The sequence below is a fragment of the Oncorhynchus kisutch genome, linkage group LG2 (genome assembly GCF_002021735.2).
Source record: "Oncorhynchus kisutch isolate 150728-3 linkage group LG2, Okis_V2, whole genome shotgun sequence".
Lineage (NCBI taxonomy): Eukaryota > Metazoa > Chordata > Actinopteri > Salmoniformes > Salmonidae > Oncorhynchus > Oncorhynchus kisutch.
In genome coordinates, this window is record NC_034175.2 from 19,811,308 (window position 1) to 19,831,215 (window position 19,908).

Genomic DNA, 19,908 nt, shown 5'->3' on the forward strand with positions numbered 1-19,908 from the left:
CTTTCCTGGATATTTTACAGCTTGTTTCTAGCATAAAACATTGCGGACCAAAGCACTGTTATCGATCACTTTATATAATCGGATCCCATAAAATTTTCTTCAAAATCTTAAGCTAACAAGGGGTAGGCCTGTGCTTTTTGCCATTTAAAAAAATAATAGATACCCTCTCAATTCCGAGTGTTGGTTTTAACTTAACAGCCCTTCACTGACACGGGGTAGGATATTTAAAGAATGCGTGATGGGTGTAGGAATTGACTGACAAATCTATGGCTATAGCAGCCTATAGCTTAATTTTGTCTGTCAGACAGGTAGGCCTGAGTAACCATTGTGTAAATTCCGATCCATCCCTAAGCATTGACTTGTAAAAAATCACCAATGTATTCCTAGTTTCTATTGGCCAGGCTAGCCTACATTATGTCATATATTTTTTGGGGGAATGTGCATGTTTTAATAAAGTCGTGGATGAGTCGTTTGAATCCAAGTTTATTTACTCATCCTCCTACATGGGAATGTTTTTGTTAGAATATGAACACTGACCCCTAGAGTCAAGCGGGGATCACAGCGAGATTTACTACAAAGACTGTGTAGCATCTAAAAATAAAGCTCCCTTTGGCAAGAGAAAACAAAGCCACCAAACTTGATTTAAGCAGATTTGATCTAATCCATGTGTATTGCACAACAGTCGACACAGACTCGAGGAGACTTCGCAGCTCAGAGCCAGACTGGTGAAATCCCCACTGGAGCGCTGAGGCCCGGGGTTGATATTCAGATATCCAGGTAGTGGCTTATGAGCATACCTTCTAATATATCAAATGGAAAACGTGTTATGTAATACTGCACTGTGGCGCTTATGGGCTTGTCAGTAATAATTCTAGAAGGAGATTACTGTATGCTGTCTAAAGGAAAGATTACCACAAATTATGTTGAAGTGGAGTGGAAACGAGACTAGTGCGTCACCTATTTTCAAAAGAGCAAAAAACACATATGGTGTTTTACTTCAAATTTTCACTCTGTAAACTGTTAGCAGCAATGATCAATCTTTTATTGGTTGAAAAAGGACAAAACAGAAAGATATCGACAAGATGAACAGTAGGCTATTGTTACCCACTACCCACATGACAATTTGCCTGTTCAGACTATCCACCTACATCTGCTTTTGTGCATTCCTGTGTGCTCACTAGGTTCCCACTGGGCCCCCCATGAGCTAGCCTACTTCAAACGGCTGGTCTTTTCTGGTCTGAAGCAATACTGAGAAATGTGTCAGAAGGAAGTTGCATAGTCGATTGTTCCCCCACTGTGTGGTTGGTCTTTTGTGGTGCATTATGCATTGTGTATTAGGGTTTATTTTGGTCACTCTGTTTACATTGCAGTCATTATGTGATAACAGGCCACTGGCCCTGAGACTAACACATCTTGGGCGTTCTCTCTGTGGCTGTTTGTCCTCCCGGTTGTTTACACACTGTTTAAATTGGGCCTTTCACGGGAAGGTTAGGATTTGTGTGCGTGCGTGTGTGTGTTATCGAATGACTAACAAAAACCAACAAAGGTTCTTGGAGGTAAGAAGTACTCTTAACCACTTCCTATCACAGGGTGTTTCTCTGTAATTATACTTCTGCTTCTAGCCTGTTAATTAGTAACTACATAGGCCACATTAACTTAGGTAACTTAACAGAGCTCAGTTGTTATTTTCTGCGTTAGATAATTGAAAACATTAGGAATCATCTAATCGCTGATCTTCATTCATAATGAATCAAATGAACCAGCTGAATGAGATAATTACTCAAGTGAACTTTGTCACAGCAGTGAGCTTTATCTTAAATGACTAAAAACCAAACTGAAATGAAAACAAATGGGAACTCTGAACTGTAATAATTCACTTGTCATTCATGCCCTAGTACCCTTGAGGCTAATAATGTTTTGCAACTTTGTCTGCATTAGGGGTGTGAATGTTTTAACGTTAAAGAAATTGGGATCATTAACATTAATAAAAATCCCTAACTGGAAAAGTTTATTTTTATTTTTTATGTAGATCCAGAAAGTAAACAGCATAGTTGGTCAATTTCCTCAACACCTAAGAGCTTTGAAGCACGAGGCACTTCACTACTGTTTTGCTGCCCTGGCTACCACGCTGTGAACAGTGAAGTGAACCTATGCATATGTGCAGATACTGTGTGAGAGTGACGTGTTGCATCTCTCTCATCTCAATATCCTAGCATTTTCATTGATGATAGGCCCTGCTTTACTGAAGTTGCGAGACATTGCAGGCCAAGAAATTGCGAGATATTGCATTGCGAGATAGAGCTTTTGATTGCCGATAAATAGCCTAGGCCAAGTGCACAGTTCTGACTCTGTCTGCCTGTTGGTCGACCTGCCTATCCTGTGCCCCTCCCCTCTCTCTCTGTCCCTCGTTAGCTCGCTATGAAATAAGTGTTTTCGGAAGTACGGCAACTCCCAAAATAGTACGGCAACTCCTCCATTCCCAAAATACAAAATCTTAGGAGTCGATTCCTAGCGGAATTTAATCTTGACACTCAGAAATGGGAGTTGACACGTTATTTTGAAGTCGACTCTCCACCACTACGTCATTGTTGTTAACAGTTGGAAAAATGGCTGAGAAAGGCAAGCGACAGCGGCAAAGTCCTGTAGGCAATATACTTTGAGAAGGAAATGCAAACATTGCGAGGTGGAATTGAGGTACATTAATGCTTAACCATCTGAAAGGGACCCAAACCGTTGCAGGCAGCAGCACATCTGCATCGTGAATTCACATGGAATTTGATGAATGTTTCTTATCGTTTTAACAAAATGGTTTAATTTGTCACATCCCTAGTCTGCAGTACAAGATTCTGCATCTTGTCCATTTATGAAAGCTTGAGTTGTTTTTTTATCTTCCACTTTGTCCAGTGTTCTTTGTCTTCAATACAACAACAGCCTTTAGTTCATCATCAAACGGACACCAACACAAGCTTTCATGTTCCTTTGCAGAATGCCATAGTGCCCTTCAAGGAACTGTGTGGCCTCTCGGCAGTGGCCAACCTGAAGCAGTGCATCCTGGCCCTGTCCTCCCGGCTGACGGGGGCTGACAGCAACCCCCTCCTGGTGTTCAACCTCAAGGACCAGTACCCCACCATGGAGCCCCAGGGCCAGCTACCAGATGTCCTGAAGAAGGTGGTCACTGCCTATGACATGGTGAGTACAGGAGGACTTTTGTTTGAACAGTATCGTGTTTTTTAAAATAATTTTTTTAAACATTTCCTTTGTTTTATAAAGTTAGTTGATAGAGGACTTTTTTTTTAGGACCAGGACTTGAAATCTGAGATTTTAGACCACTACTAATATGCTGGTTGTAAAAACAACCTCAAATCACCTAGAAAATGAGCTTGACTCTAATCAAGTCAAGAGGAGGGTGTAGTGGGATTTGAATGGTAACATGGGGTTAGAGGGTTAGGTAGTAGGGCAGGGGTGGGTTGTTTTAATCAATTAATTTAATCAATGTTGACAATGGACTGAAGTTATATAATTAAGCAATAAGGCATGAGGTTCTGTGGTATATTGGCCAATATACCACGGTTATGGACTGTTCTTATGCACAACACATTGCAGAGTGCCTGGACACAGCCCTTAGTCGTGGTATACTGGCGATATACCACAAACCCCCGAGGTGCCTTGTTGTTATTATAAACTGGTTACCAACGTAATTAGAACAGCAAAAACACGTGTTTTGTCATACCCATGGTAAACGGTCTTATATACCACGGCTGTCAGCCAATCAGCATTCAGGGCTGGAAACACCCAGTTTATAATGTGTCATTGAGGCTATTTCAATACAGACCTATTACGCCTTACACCTCACCGTAATCAATGTACAGTGGGGCAAAAAAGTATTTAGTCAGCCACCAATTGTGCAAGTTCTCCCACTTAAAAAGATGAGAGAGGCCTGTAATTTTCATCATAGGTACAGACAAAATGAGACAAAAAAATCCAGAAAATCACATTGTAGGATTTTTAATGAATTTATTTGCAAATTATGGTGGAAAATAAGTATTTGGTCACCTACAAACAAGCAAGATTTCTGGCTCTCACAGACCTGTAACTTCTTCTTTAAGAAGCTCCTCTGTCCTCCACTCGTTACCTGTATTAATGGCACCTGTTTGAACTTGTTATCAGTATAAAAGACACCTGTCTACAACCTCAAACAGTCACACTCCAAACTCCACTATGGCCAAGACCAAAGAGCTGTCAAAGGACACCAGAAACAAAATTGTAGACCTGTACCAGGCTGGGAAGACTGAATCTGCAATAGGTAAGCAGCTTGGTTTGAAGAAATCAACTGTGGGAGCAATTATTAGGAAATGGAAGACATAAAAGACCACTGATAATCTCCCTCGATCTGGGGCTCCACGCAAGATCTCACCCTGTGGGGTACTTATTTTCCACCATAATTTGCAAATAAATTCATTAAAAATCCTACAATGTGATTTTCTGGATTTGTTTTTCTCATTTTGTCGGTCATAGTTGAAGTGTACCTATGATGAAAATTACAGGCCTCATCTTTTTAAGTCGAAGAACTTGCACAATTGGTGGCTGACTAAATACTTTTTTGCCCCACTGTACCTTAATAATACGAGTGTTATAGAATTCCCCTCGTCCCCCATTTTGAATATTTCATTACTTATCTACTCTATTTGCTCAATACAGTGGGCAAGATAAAAACAACATGAAAGCTCTGCTAGATTATCCAAAGTGGCCATGGAAAAAACACTTTAGGAGCATCTGATATTTCATCCTCAAATCTGTAGCCTATTTTCTCTGAATATGTATTGAATACGCTTTAAAATATTCATACCTTGATATTTATATTTGACACCAGCTGTTTTCTGTGTCAGACATGTTTGCAGTGTGCTGTGCACAAAGCAGAAATCCTGGAGAAGTATTGGTGAAGCTTATTATCCACTGCAGAAACACAGGTCAAAGGGTACAGACTGCATTAGTACACCATTAGCATTCCATGTCATTTACCTAATGTATTCATAATGTCTCATTCTCTTGACTTTAGAACCCCCACACAGAGCATGACGGTAATGTGCTAACTAACCTGCGAACAGATGAGTCGTGTAATTTTACTCAAGTGTCTCACTCACTGAGAGTCATGGGCAGCCGTCAGTGAAGTTTGGATCATGAGTTAAGTGTTAGACATTGACTCTTGCGTGTCCTCAGCAATTGTGATGAAAATATGAAGTGAAAGAAGATCAAGTCGTGTACATTTTATGTAGAAGGACTGAGAGAATGAATAAATTATGCTGACATGCCCCCTGCCTGTGCTTCTCACAGAAACCACTTCATGTTACATATTATTCCCCCAACATTTTCCCTGGTTGCCACTATTCTTGCTCAACCAAATACAGTTGAAGTCGGAAGTTTACATACACCTTAGCCAAATACATGTTGTGTTCTTTGGCTCGCACGTCTCCCCCTTTTTCCTCCAAACATAACGATGGTCATTATGGTCAAACCGTTCTATTTTTGTTTCATCAGACCAGAGGACATTTCTCCAAAAAGTACGATATTTGTCCCCATGTGCAGTTGCAAACCGTAGTCTGGCTTTTTTATAGCGGTTTTGGAGCAGTGGCTTCTTCCTTACTGAGCGGCCTTTCAGGTTATGTCGGCATAGGACTCGTTTTTTACTGTGGATATAGATACTTTTGTACCTGTTTCCTCCAGCATCTTCACAAGGTCCTTTGCTGTTCTTCTGGGATTGATTTGCGCTTTTCGCACCAAAGTGCGTTCTTTTCTCACCACAGAATGCGTCTCCTTCCTGAGCGGTATGATGGCTGCGTGGTCCCATGGTGCTTATACTTGCGTTCTATTGTTTGTACAGATGAACGTTGTACCTTCAGGTGTTTGGAAATTGCTCCCAAGGATGAACCAGACTTGTGGAGGTCTACAATTTTTTTTCTGAGGTCTTGGCTGATTTATTTAGATTTTCCCATGATGTCAAGCAAAGAGGCACTGAGTTTGAAGGTAGGCCTTGAAATATATCTGCAGGTACACCTCCAATTGACTCAAATTATATCAATTAGCCTATCAGAAGCTTCTAAAGCCATGACATTATTTTGTGGAATTTTCCAAGCCGTTTAAAGGCACAGTCAACTTAGTGTATGTAAACTTCTGACGCATTGGATTTGTGATACAGTGAATTATAAGTTAAATAATCTGTCTGTAACCAATTGTTGGAAAAATGACTTGTCATGCACAAAGTAGATGTCCTAACCGACTTGCCAAAACTATAGTTTGTTAACAAGACATTTGTGGAGTGGTTGAAAAATGAGTTTTAATAACTCCAACATAAGTGTATGTAAACTTCTGACTTCAACTGTATGTAATCTGTCTCATCACAATTGAAGTCACTCCAAGTTACCCTACAATTGACCAGTGTTACGTTTTGGTCCACTCTCCCTGTGCACTCGAGGTGAATTGCTGAGTGGTATCGTACTCAACCATGACGCTGCTAAAAACTCTGGGTTTAAAATGGTGCATTTCAGAATATTTAGGAGTTGAGAAATAAATACGTCTGAATGGAAAGCCGGGATCCACCTCTTTTTAACAAATGCCATTTTCCCCCGCGATTGAATGAAGAATTGTTGTGCACTGACTGCTTGTCAGGTTGCAGGTTTCCCTCCCTATGGCAGTCATAACTTGAATGCGCTTTGAGAGGAACATTTCTCTCATAGGACACACAACATCAAGCCGACTAGGTAAATAGATATACACTATTTTACTATGGGGTTGTCTGGTTTTTCTAATTATTACTTGTTTTGTTTGCAGAGGAAAATAACATGTGGACTCTTCCAGTATCATCACAGTGCTCCTCTGCAGAAATTATCTTAATTGAATGTGTTGTTCTTCGTGTTGTAAATTGTCGATTTTTCTAGAAGAAATGTAGGGAAGTACCAATGTGTCACAAAGTACTAGTTTGTTAATGAAGCCTTGTAAAACACTCCCAGTAGCACCACTAAATACACATCACCATAGCTAGTCTTTAGTGAGCAAAGCCAGTGTTGAGTTCAGCCACTTACCTCTCAATCCACTATAAATACCTCCCCATGTTGCTGTGTCTGTCACCCAAGGCTATAATTTCTTCACCCATTAGTAAAGTAATCAGTGTGCCTGACAGCCTCCAGCCCTGTTACTGCAGCTGTGGACTGTCACAAACAGCCCCCCCCCTCCCTCACACACCCTGCACGCCTCCCTCAGCTTCGTCACGACGTGTTACACTCATCACAGACTGTAGGAATGCTCTGGGTTGCCCCTCATAAAACTAGGTTTGAATGCCCACCTCAATAAATATATAGGCCATATTGTTAATTGTCAGGGCTTTCAAATAATTTTGTAAATCACTCCTAATTTTCAAATTGATTTATCACCAAAGAACATGTTCTAATTTGTTTTTTTTCCTAATATACCCATTTGGGTGTAGAGGGCTGGAGTCACTGTTTGAAACCATCTCCATTTTCACTGCCTGAAGTGGAACGCCCAGCCCAGCAGTCCACCATGGACAAGCTGTCACAGACACACAGTCACAGTGCTGCCGATCCCCTTAGCGCCTGTCACATTGCTCTCAATGCTCCTAAATAGGTACTCTCTTCTTTCTCACTGGCTGGAAATCTGGCACAGCAACGGGGATCGATCTCGGGGGCATGTTGTTGGGTCACCGGCCGACCGTCGGAGATTGACTTGGCAACTGGAGCTCTGCTGAAACAGCTGCCCACGCTCCCCACCCCAAGCTCCCGCCCGGTCTGCCTTGGCAATGGAACAAGACTGTCTGCCTTTTATTATGTGACCTTGCAGTGCTCTTAAGTCACTGAGGGAATGTAGAAGTCAACTACGCCAGAGCAGCGAATATAAAGCCCAACACCCGTACCACTAATTGAAACGGAAGGCTGCTGTAACTGTGTCATCTCGCCCCAGAATCGCATTAAGAAACCTATTCTAATTTTAGATGATACATCATTTCCTTCAGATGATCGTATTAATTGCACTCCGAGAGACGGTAATAAGGGAGAAAGATCCAGATGGTCATATCCGTGTGTACGGCTTCTGGGTCACGCAGTGGGTATTTACCAGGATCCATGACAGTAAACACACGCATCATTAACCTCCCGAAATACCCCCGATGTACCAGGGATGTATTTTGGGGTGTTTTATTTTTTGGTCAGGCATTAGAAGTGCAAATGGGCCTCTGTGATCAGAGCCACCATGACCATTTTAACACAGTCATGAAGGTCAGAAGTGTGTGCACTCAATTAAGGCAGGGAGCTAAATTTAGCAGTCCGCTACCCAGCTGTAATGCCACAGATAAGGCTGTGTTATGCTTCTGAACAAGGCCTATCCTCTCTACAACAGATTGCTGTAATAAACAATAATAACCTACTCTTGAAATCACATGTTTTCAGACCAACTCTGAAACAGGACTGGAGCATCATATTATAACATGCAATTACTGTAATACCCTAGTTGTCTTGCAAATTTCAGTAACATGCTCGGATACACTCCCCTCCCTCTGTTTTTACCGTGCCTCAGCACAACTCCCACTGCTTGGCCCTTCTATCTCTGTAATAAGGGCCAAGGCTTCTTTCTCTCTTGCACTGGATACATACTCCGCAAACCCCCCAAAAAATGAAGATAGCTCACTACCGCAGGATGCCAGGCTGCTGTAAAGGGAGTAAGAGGTTCAACTGGACTGTCTGCTTTCTCCTCTCCTGACAGATGATCCAGACCAGCAAGACTCTGCTGGAGAACTCGGCGGGAGCCTACGACCGAATACTGCTAACCCAGAAAGCAGGTAAGAGAGGGAAAGAGATGACTAAAGAGCGATGTTTAGCATGAAAAGCCCATTTCTCTGCAAAGATCCACTGTCCCTCAGATCTTCCCTACTTCCTTTCATATACAATCACCCCCCCCATCTGAAGTATGCCATAGAGAGCAGCAGCTAACAAAAAAGATGGACTGATTATGCTGGCCCTGTTACATAAGTTATTAACATTTGATTCATGCTCATTTCTGTGACCCGGCTGCTTTGAAACACTGCTTTGGTTCTGCCTGGTTTTTGATGATTCTCACGGCGTCGGGCCTCGCTGCTCCTCTAATTAGGAGGGTTGCAGCTGAGGTGATAAACACCCAGGTTCTGAACAGAACAACATCAAAGACTGGCAGGCGGCTGCGGTCTCTTTATGCCTGGTTTCCACCAGGAACCGCACCGCTACAAGACGTGCAGAATGAGATCAAGCCCATCTAATAACAATTGAAAGGGAATAATTTACCAGAATGGATAAAAAAGAGTGTTGTTTTTTTTGTCTGAGCAATTGATTGGAAAATAATTGATCTCATTGTTAGAATTCTGTGTTTGCACTTTGATATGAATATTGCAGCTTGTGTGCTCTTGTAATTTTATTATATCTGTGCGCTTAGCACTGTTTATCCCGCTCCTCTGGTGAGAGTCTCTGTGAGAATAGCCTTCTGGCCCTGCATAATGACTTAACTTGAACAGGGGCAGTGTTAATCCATTCTGCTCTGGGGCGTGGGGGATCGGAAGGATCTTGGAGCCTTGATAGGGTGATTGGCAGCTCATCAATGGAACACGCTGGCAGAGATCCCACCCTCCACTACTCGCTCCAAGGTGGGAGAGTCTTGGCTTGAGAAGCTTTCAGAATGTTCACCCTCTCTTCCTTCCCCCCCATTATGAGGGGAACTCGACAAGGTGGAAAGACCTCTAACGGTGCAAACTCTGCAAAACTAAATTGTGTGCTTTAAAAGCAGCATACAATTGACCTGTAGATTTACTACAGTACAAATAAAATCATATTCAATGACAGGATCATTTAGACGTCTGTGTCTTTCATCTAATGCAGCGCATTTCAGCAACGTTTCCCATCTAAGATTTGTTTATGTTTCATTTCTCATGGAGTAGCTTGCTTGGAGCACCGAGTGAGGAAAAACAGGCCATCGTTCCGGGGGCTGGGATTTATTGGTTTCCAGATGGATGACATATAAAATATTCATAGTCTGTTGTCTTGGCTCATCAAGGGGGTGGAGAAGTGTCTTCTTTAACTGAGGTGTGTGTCGCAAATCAATGGCTTCTCGCCGTCATCTCCTCTTCTTAGTATTCATCACAACACCAGTAGGACCTGCCTTCAAGCTGCTGCCCGAGACATTAGCCATTGGTAGTCTGAGAGTTAAGGTGTGAACTGCCTGAAGGAACAGTGCTGAAAGAGACAACAAAAACATCTCTTACTCTGGGCAGAAGGGAGATACGGATTTGTGCTCACTTTTGGTGCTTGTTAGATCTATAGTATTACAGTATATTGTGTCCATAGTCTGAAAGCATTCCTCTTCAAAGTTCATATGAACCCATCACACTTTATCAATGTATGGTTATTTTCCTCTAATCTTTGAAATGTCTATGAAAATGAACCTGAAAGTAACTTAGGATGGGCACACGTACACAGTACTCGATTTAAAGTTTGCATTTGTTTACTAATTACTCGAATATGAATTATGTTACATTTATAAGCACTGACATCATTTCAAACTCGGGTAAGGTGTGTGTTCTTTGAGGAGTATATCAAGTGCATTGAAAATTTTTTAAGTTTGGTTTTAGTTGTGTATCAGAACAAACAGCATAGCACCAACTTCTTTTTGCCTTCAGCACCGTTTCACTCTAACATGTGAGTCCTCAAATACAGAAATTCTTTCAAATTGTACCTAACTAGGCCACTCAGTTAAGCCAAAACGATAGGCTAGTGAAGGTAGGAAATGTTTCATGAATTTGTATTGTTTTATTAGTTAATATGGGCACACATGACTACTTAACAGGTTAAACATGGACTTCCACATTGGCCGTCCAAGGCTTTTGGTCACTACCAGGCATCATATCAAATCTACTGGGCTGGATTCAACCACCAACATTTTGCAAAATAGGACACAGCAGATGGTAAACTAAGCAACGAGAAAATGACGTTATAATTTCATCGATACGTGTTGTCAGCTGTGAGTGCGAGTGGAAAATGGGACAATACAAACTGTATTCCCTCCGGACAGTGAGCAGAACATTCCAGCAACAGCTACTGGAGTTCTGTGTAATCCATCATAACCACTCAGAGAGAACAACCCGCCTCAAAAGACCCCCTGGGTAACAATGAACAAAGCTCACTACTTACTGTCTGAAGCGCACAGATCAAATGCAATACTTGACACTCACACAGGTACCAAATAACATCTGGGACAACTCAATAGCTGAACCCCAAAAGACACCTAGTCTGGACAGAGTAATGCTTATAACAGATTCCACCTAGGTTAACTTTTACAAGCTGCCTAGAAAACAAGCTAAAGAGAAAATGTGGAACATAAGATGAATGGAAAAGCCCCATTACAGTAATGACCTGTGGCCATTAAATACAGTAGGTGATATTCTACAGGGTCAAATGCATCATCTGTTCAGGAGGTTTGGGGACAATCCATCAATGTGTTGCTTTTGCGATTCAATCCATTATTAATAAAGCTAGTAAACAGGCAGATCATCTTTTATAACATATCTGTACACACATGCCACCGTTTGATACCAACATTTAGCCTCTGGTACAATACAGCTTGGGGAAACGGTTTCATGAATATATCCTCTGACTGGGCACTGGTCCAAGTTCATTGTACTGACAGTTATTGAGCTCCAGGTATACGAGGGAGAAGATTACACCATCTAAAGAAGCTAATCCCTGATGTATTGTCATTGGCCACGGCAAACCCCTTTCCTACCTGCCGCTCGGTTATGGACTGTCAAAGGTGACTGAGAACCTTTGGTGGCTCCATACAGTCTCTGTCAGCGAGCATAAGCTTGCCGAGAATTGCGTTTGAAAGGGCTTGCTCAGAATGACAGAATTAGTCCCCCGCCACACACCCCCAACTCTACACTGCGTTGCTAAGCAACCCCTACTGAGAGTTGGTTGTGTGTGTGCGTGTGTGTCCAGCACACTCATGGTTCATGAGTACAACAGCAGTGACTGTAGTTGCAGCAGCACAGCACCTGAGGGTGGGGGATAATCATTACGGAATCATTACGATGTTTCACAGTGAACAAAATCATAAAGGCTGGGAGTAACAGATTATTAGCACAGTGTATGGTCCAATAAATTTTTTTTTTTTTAAGTCTATGCCCTAACCATTCTCTGTAAAAGAATACAATATTAGCCTCAGCCAGGGCCTAATTTGTGAACATTCCTTTGGCCGTTTTCTCAGTCTCGACTCTTCATCTAGGTCAGGTATGTGCTAACTGCTGAAGTGCCAATATCACAGACCTCCTCAGAATCATCATCAACATCCAACCCACCCCACCGTATATCTCACATGTACGGTATTTGGTGTTGCCATGGAAACAACATCAACAGGGCTGGGAACCGACCCAGAGCTGATAGAGCGCCGCGATAGATCTGAGCATGCTCAGTCCGACCGTTTCAGCTTGTGTGTGTGCGCCATCAGCTGAGTCTGGTGAAGCTATTAGTAGACCCTCAGCTGTTGCCCTGATGTTGTGGACTCCACTCCCAGCAATGTTCGTCTGTGTATCCTAACGGAGAGCAGCACTCCATCAGAGAGAGAGGAGGAAAGAGTGGAAGGAGAGGAGGAAGGGAGCTCCTCGGGAGACAAGTCCCTCCTCTGCTCAGTGCCTTGATGCTAATCCACAGTGAGGGGATGTCATGTCTGTCTGCCCTGCCCATACTAGTCTTGCTCTCTTTCTCTCACACTCTCAAGAGAAGATGTCTCTCACTCCATCTTGACCTCACCAGCCTTGCTTCCGTCCTCATGTTGTCTGCTGGGCAGCTGTTTTCTATAGACATTGAAAACAAAAACTGATCCAGGTAGTTCTAATACTGTGTGCACACTGAGAGACAGATGGTTGAATACTTAACGTATGATCATCTAATGTGTGTTGGTGTTTTATCATTGTCTCACATGTCAAGAATGAAACCAAATGTGTGGAGGCTTTATAACTTAAGGTTTTTCCCCATAGTGCTGACACTTGCCTAACCCCAATTGGCATTTCATGCAAACCTAGCATATAAATGCATTGAACATTGTACGTCAATGCTAGCCTCTGGGACAAATGTGTGTGAATACAGTGTAAAACTCATGTGTCCCCTGACTCCTCTCTCCCCAGCGATGGAGTTCCATGAGAACCTCCATGACATGGCGGTGAAGGAGGGCCTGAAGGGCAGGAAGCTGGCCAAGGCTGTGGAGAGCTTCACCTGGAACATAACCATCCTCAAGGTAAGGATAATGACCACCTAGTTTGAGTAATTTGTTTTTGCAATCTTTTTTGTGTGACAGTTTTTAGCTTTTGTTTAATCTATTTTAGCTACCAGTAAACCGTTTAAAACCATTGCGTATAAATCGATCTGTGGACACCGTAGATCAAAATGGTTTGCATTAAGAGGTAGCCCTGATTCTCAGACACAGGAGTATCTCATCTGCCTGTATGAAGCAGGATATGACATCTGACACCTCTTGCAGCAGGGATTTCCCTCCTACCATTAATTTGCTCTTCCGACTGTCTGTCAACTCCTGTCTGAAGCCTAAAGTGCCCTCGGAAAGTATTTAGACCCCTTGACTTTTTTCACAATCGTCAGCAATCTACACACAATACCCCATAATGACAAAGCAAAAACACGTTTTTAGAAATGTTTGCAAATTTATTTTTAAAAAACGGAAACCGTTATTTTCACAAGTATCCAGACCCTTCGATATGAGACCCAAAATTTAGCTCAGGTGCATCCTGTTTCCATTGATCATCCATGAGATGTTTCTACTCCTTGATTTGGATTCCACCTGTGGTAAATTCAATTGATTGGACATGATTTAGAAAAGCACACCTGTCTATATAAGGTCCCACAGTTGACAGTGCATGTCAGAGCAAAAACCAAGCTATGAGGTCGAAGGAATTGTCCGTAGAGCTCCAAGACCGGATTGTGTCGAGGCACAGATCTGAGGAAGGGTACCAAAACATTTCTGGAGCATTGAAGGTCCCCAAGAACACAGTAGCTTCCCTCGTTCTTAAATGGAAGAAGTTTGGAACCACCTTGACTCTTCTTAGAGCTGGCCGCCCGGCCAACTGAGCATTCAGGGAAGAAGGGCCTTGGTCAGAACCCAATGGTCACTCTGACAGAGCTCTAGAGATTGTCTGGGGAGATGGGAGAACCTTCCAGAAGGATAACCATCTCTGCAGCACTCCACCAATCAGGCCTTTATGGTAGAGTGGCCAGACAGAAGCCACTCCTTAATAAAAGGCACATGACAGCTCGTTTGCCAAAAGGCCCTTAACAACTCTCAGACCATGAGAAACAAGATTCTCTGGTCTGATGAAACCAAGATTGAACTCTTTGGCTTGAATGCAAAGGGTCACGTCTGAAGGAAACTTGGCACCATCCCTACGGTGAAGCATGGTGGTGGCAGCATAATGCTGTGGGGGTGTCCGTCTGCGACGGACTGGGAGACTAGTCAGGATCGATGCAAAGATGAACGGAGCAAAGTACAGTGATCCTTGATGAAAACCTGCTCCAGAGCACTCAGACTGGGGCAAAGGTTCACCTTCCAACAGGACAACGACCCTAAGCACACAGCCAAGACACTGCAAGAGTGGCTTCGGGACAAGTCTCTGAATGTCCTTGAGTGGCCCAGCCAGAGCCCGGACATGAAGCCGATCTAACATCTATGGAGAGACCTGAAAGTAGCTGTGCATCAAAGCTTCCCATCCAACCTGACAGAGCTTAAGAGGATCTGCAGAGAAGAATGGGAGAAACTCCCCAAATACAGGTGTGCCAAGCTTGTAGCGTCATACCAAGGAGACTCGAGGCTGTAATTGCTGCCAAAGGTACTTCAACAAAGTACTGAGTAAAGGGTCTGATTACTTATGGAAATGTGATATTTCTAAAATAATTAATAGATTGACAAAACGTACTTTGATAGATGGACAATATTAAAATGAGATGAAAGGCGAGTTCAGGAAGCCAAGCTAGAACTCTGTGAGACGTTCACAGTGATGGGGGCAGACGTTTTGATCAAGAGAGACCTTTAGAAAACAGGCACATTTTCTCTAACACTAAATATACCAATATGTATTTTACAGTTATAAGGAAGGTGAACTCTTAATAGTTTTGTTCATACAGTTTTGTTGAATAGGAAATAATCATAAAATATGATCTGTGTACTTGAGCTTGTGTCCTCAAAAGTGACTACACCTTTGCAATGTATAACTATTTTTAACAGAAAGGTGAGTTTAATCTTGGAGTATGCAGCACTACTAGTTATTGTTTATCTCATGATAAATAATTACTTTTTGGGATTACGTAGATTACATTTTCGATTGTATTTAGTTACATGTAAGAGGTTTAACTTAATGTTTTGTTTTATTGAGGGCAGGCATAGGTAGTGAATTTAAATTCAAGAAACAACTTCCGAGCAAACACTTCAGAGATTCTGATTCCACAGTGCAGTTGAGCTTCACTAAATGAGGAAAACAGTTTGTTTACAGAAGGGACATAAGGTTTATATTGACATTTGTTTTTCAGCTGCAGCGCGGTGGAGTAAGAGCCTATGTCTGAGTTAGTTAGATTGTACACACTCAGTCTGATGTATTTGTCTTCATGCCGTTCATTTAATCCCTGTGTCCATGCAAGGGAAAATTATCGAGGAATGACCTTCCGCATATTTATTTGTGATATTTGCATGCATTAATTGCATGCTCACCTCATGAGCGTTTGGGCTCATCATTTATACATGGTCCCCGGGAAATTGAGTTGGTGCCTGGTGAGTGTTTGGCTACGCTGCATAATTCATTATACACAGAAGCAGCGGTTACGCTCCGTGGGTATTGGGGAGATGTAGGACCCCAATGTCTGACCGCATACAACTAAGATTAAACAGTTAGTACCACACTACTCTTTCGCTTCGAGACCTTTTTAAAGTATTATTGGTTTCACCCTTTGTATTTCTGTTTAAACTGGAGATTCAAGTTGTTGATACATGCTCCATTGTCTGTATATTGCCATTCCTGTCATGTCCCTGCCTTCCCTCCAGGGCCAGGCGGACCTGCTGAAGCACGCAAAGAGTGAAGTCCAGGAGAACCTGAAGCAGATCCACTACGCCGCCCTAACCTGTAACCTCAGTAAGGACGGGCCATCAGGGAGCACGGCAGGCTCCGAGTCCAGGACCCGACCACGCAGCCTGGACGCCATCCCCGAGAAAGCCACGGGGGAGGACGAGCTCTCTGAGGAGGACAACTGAAGGCTTACGCCCTAAACCCTTCATACCTTCAAGCCCCTTGCCCTACCCTAGTGGAACTCATACCCCCAAGCACCTTTCCCTACCCTAGTGGCACTCATACCCCCAAGCCCCTTGCCCTACCCTAGTGGCACTCATACCCCCAAGCACCTTTCCCTACCCTAGTGGAACTCATACCCCCAAGCACCTTTCCCTACCCTAGTGGCACTCATACCCCCAAGCACCTTTCCCTACCCTAGTGGCACTCATACCCCCAAGCACCTTTCCCTACCCTAGTGGCACTCATACCCCCAAGCACCTTTCCCTACCCTAGTGGCACTCATACCCCCAAGCACCTTTCCCTACCCTAGTGGCACTCATACCCCCAAGCACCTTTCCCTACCCTAGTGGCACTCATACCCCCAAGCACCTTTCCCTACCCTAGTGGCACTCATACCCCCAAGCACCTTTCCCTACCCTAGTGGCATACATAAATCTCCTTACCGCAGTCCCACACACCTGACTACAGTATACCTGTTCTAGTGCCGTTGCCACACAACTATTCTTATTCCAGCGCCGTATACAACCATTCCATTCCCACCCCAGTCCCACTCAAACCTCCCTTTGCTTAACCCGGTACCACACAAAAAGCCCTTAACCCTTCCTGCCCACCTCAACGTCCAACAGCAAGATGTTCAAGATGGTCAACTAGGAGGGCCACGTGAACTTGCAGCCACGGGACAGTCTTAAAGCAGTGACCTACTGTAGAGACAGTGCACTTATTTACAGGCAGACCCCAGGGTCTGACCTTAGGAGAGCCGCTCTGAACGGTTCAAGGATTTCTTAAGCACAATTTACGGGTTTCTGACCAACCAGAAACTAGAGCTGTGAATGTAATAGGAAACAGGAAGAGGAACAATGGCGAGAAGAAAAGGGAGGAGAGCGCTGTTTACAATAATGAACTTGTCCATGTTTTTGTCTGCCAAAATAGTATGTGTATATATGGAGTTCTGTTACTTTTTTTCCAACGTGCTTCATTTTATTATTGTATTCTTGAGAAATAAGATTTATTTTGTAAAGGAAATGGCTCGTCCATGAAAAATAACTATTTTATTTGTCTGTGCAGATGTGAAATGGAGGTGTCCTTGACACTTTCCCACTGTTCCTTTGTCGAGACCGAGGGACGGATAGAGACTTTAAACCTCAGTGTGTGGTCCAAAGGGTGGCAGTCGAGTCTCAAGCACAACTAGCAACTGCTTTGGGAAGGAACCATGGAGAGAGTAACGCGTTAGGCCTACGTTTTGGTGTCATTTCACCATTCCATGTGAGAGGGTTGAGTGGGATGTACAAAGTAATAATAGCTTCTCAACCAGTCCTGGTAACAAACTAGCACCCTATTCATGAATACGTTTTCATGTACGACTGTGCCTCATTGCTACAAATCAGTCAACAAAGGGGATGGATGGTGAGGAAAGAGACACTCTTCCTCACATCCATCTTAACCTGCTTTTCCCCACCAGTTGCTTCTAGTTTTGTATTTGTCCCCCTGTTCATTCTCTCCACAGTGCTGAAACAGTGTTGCTCCTAGTCAACTTTAGCCACCCACCACTACCTCTGGATCTCACCACCAGTGTTTTAACTGGGCCCACACTGGGACAAAAAGTAATTCATGAACTTCAGTGTCATGACAGTTGTATTTATAACTGCTGTTAACCATTTTTACAGATGGTTGAACTGAATACCGGTTTTGCTCTTATCTGTTAATTCCCAAAACCTTCAGAATAAACTACGTCAAATCGTTTATGGTGTCTGGTGTCAGATTCAATGACAGACCGTATGAACATTCATTAACATTCTACAGTGTGCTGTTTTCTGTTGTATTCATGCTATTACTGTTTAAGGGCAGACAGAGACTGCAGGGTCTGGATATCCCAGCCATCACATGGAGCTGCTGGAGGAACTGAAGGATCGCTATAGATTAGTTTACAGTGTGCTGATAGGAGTGGAAAGAGCCTTGGGATATCTAGCGAACCACAGACGTGACTGGCACATGTTCCCAGATACACACGCACACACACACAGACATGCACGCACAGCTGATAACCCATGCAAACATACACAGACAATCTTTTTTTGTCACTATATTTGTTTTTCCCTGATAGACCACTGCGTTGTGGTGGTCACTTGTCGTCACAGGAAAAACAAGCACCCCAACACTTCACAGGACAAAAGCCCCGGGACATGTTCTTAGAAAATCAGAAAGAGTCCTGAGTAAATCAAACTGGAGTACAGCACCACACAGTAGCATTTAGAATAGATCAAAGCAAAGTTTATTGGTCGCGTACACTGACTTGTAGATGTGCAGTAATACCTTGCAATAAAAAATATTTAAAAATCCTTAACAAATAACAAAAAATGTTATATAAGATAAGCCACGACTATAATACAGTATGTACAGTGGGTAAAACAGTATGTAAACATTATTGAAGTGACCAGTATTCAATGACCATGTACACAGGGCAGCAGTCTCTGTCTCTGCAGGGTGTACAGGAGTACATGAGTACATGGTGGTAGCTGTTTAGAACCGTGACTAAGGTTCAGGGCATGGTAATGGGCAGAGAAACAGCTTCTATTTCCAGTCTCTGTCCCAGTTTTGATGCACCTGTACTCCACCTTCTAGGTAGTAGTGGGGTGAACAGGCAGTGGCTCGGGTGGCTGATCTTTTTGGCCTTCCTGTGACACCAGGTGCTGTAGATGTCCTGGAAGGCAGGTAGTGTGCCCCCGGTGATGTTGAGGATGAACCTTTTGAACAGTATTTTTGTCATACTTTTTTTATAAATTATACATAGTCCTCATAATGAGAGTTGGGATTCATTTCAGTTCAGCTGCACCATCTATAGCAATGACTCAAATCTGGGTATAATGTATTTTTTTTAAATAACCAACTGAATTCAAGGCCACCTGTGTATAAACTAATAAAAACCTTACTGTTGAACAAGCACAAAGAAGAGAAGGGAATGGATTCCATTCGAATGCCATTCTGGATGCCCGTGACAAACAGTGTCTGGTTAGTATCAGTCGCTCCACAGACAAGACGGGGCCTTGCAGATCACGTCAACAACCAACGAGGACGCATTCCCCATGAATAAATCTGAACGTTTGGAATAGATCTGCTTTGTAACATTGTGATAGGTCTAGACTTAGATATTTAGTGGGTGATGCGTTGGCTAATAAATGAACTACCCAATGTTTGCTGTAGGACAGACAGCCTCTCATGTGTTATATTTGCTTTGTTTATATGCAGTTGTGCTTCCATGCCACTGTAGACTACATGTACGTGCAATCCCCTGGTCGCTGGTCTGGCCTGCGAAGCGAGTCTCCCTGTGGTCTTCATGATGAAGCAGTGGAGGCCATTAGTCTAGCTGTGGACCAGGCCTCATGCTAGGGAGCTGCATCCGGCCGGCATGCCACGGTGTGATGGCATGGAGATGCCTTGGATTGAACTGCTGGAGAAGCAGTCTGATATAAGGCTATGGCGCTAAGGTCAACCAGTACCTTCTCTCAGCTCTGCTCCCATCGATCCACATTCATCCCTTTTCAATGCTC

At 43.2% G+C, this 19,908-nt stretch overlaps 1 protein-coding gene across 3 annotated transcripts in view; it reads left to right on the forward strand.

Annotated features, from left to right (window-relative positions):
- LOC109908957 (inactive phospholipase C-like protein 2) overlaps window positions 1–18,103 on the forward strand; it is a 54,090-nt gene extending 35,987 nt beyond the window's left edge. For all 3 annotated transcript variants that reach the window (XM_031790104.1, XM_031790106.1, XM_031790111.1), the window contains exons 4-7: window positions 2,986–3,189; window positions 8,767–8,842; window positions 13,205–13,314; window positions 16,120–18,103. In XM_031790104.1, the coding sequence (XP_031645964.1) occupies window positions 2,986–3,189; window positions 8,767–8,842; window positions 13,205–13,314; window positions 16,120–16,326 (597 nt within the window). In that variant the 3' untranslated portion in view covers window positions 16,327–18,103. The remainder of the gene's footprint in view (window positions 1–2,985; window positions 3,190–8,766; window positions 8,843–13,204; window positions 13,315–16,119) is intronic.
- The last annotated feature ends 1,805 nt before the right edge of the window (window positions 18,104–19,908 follow it).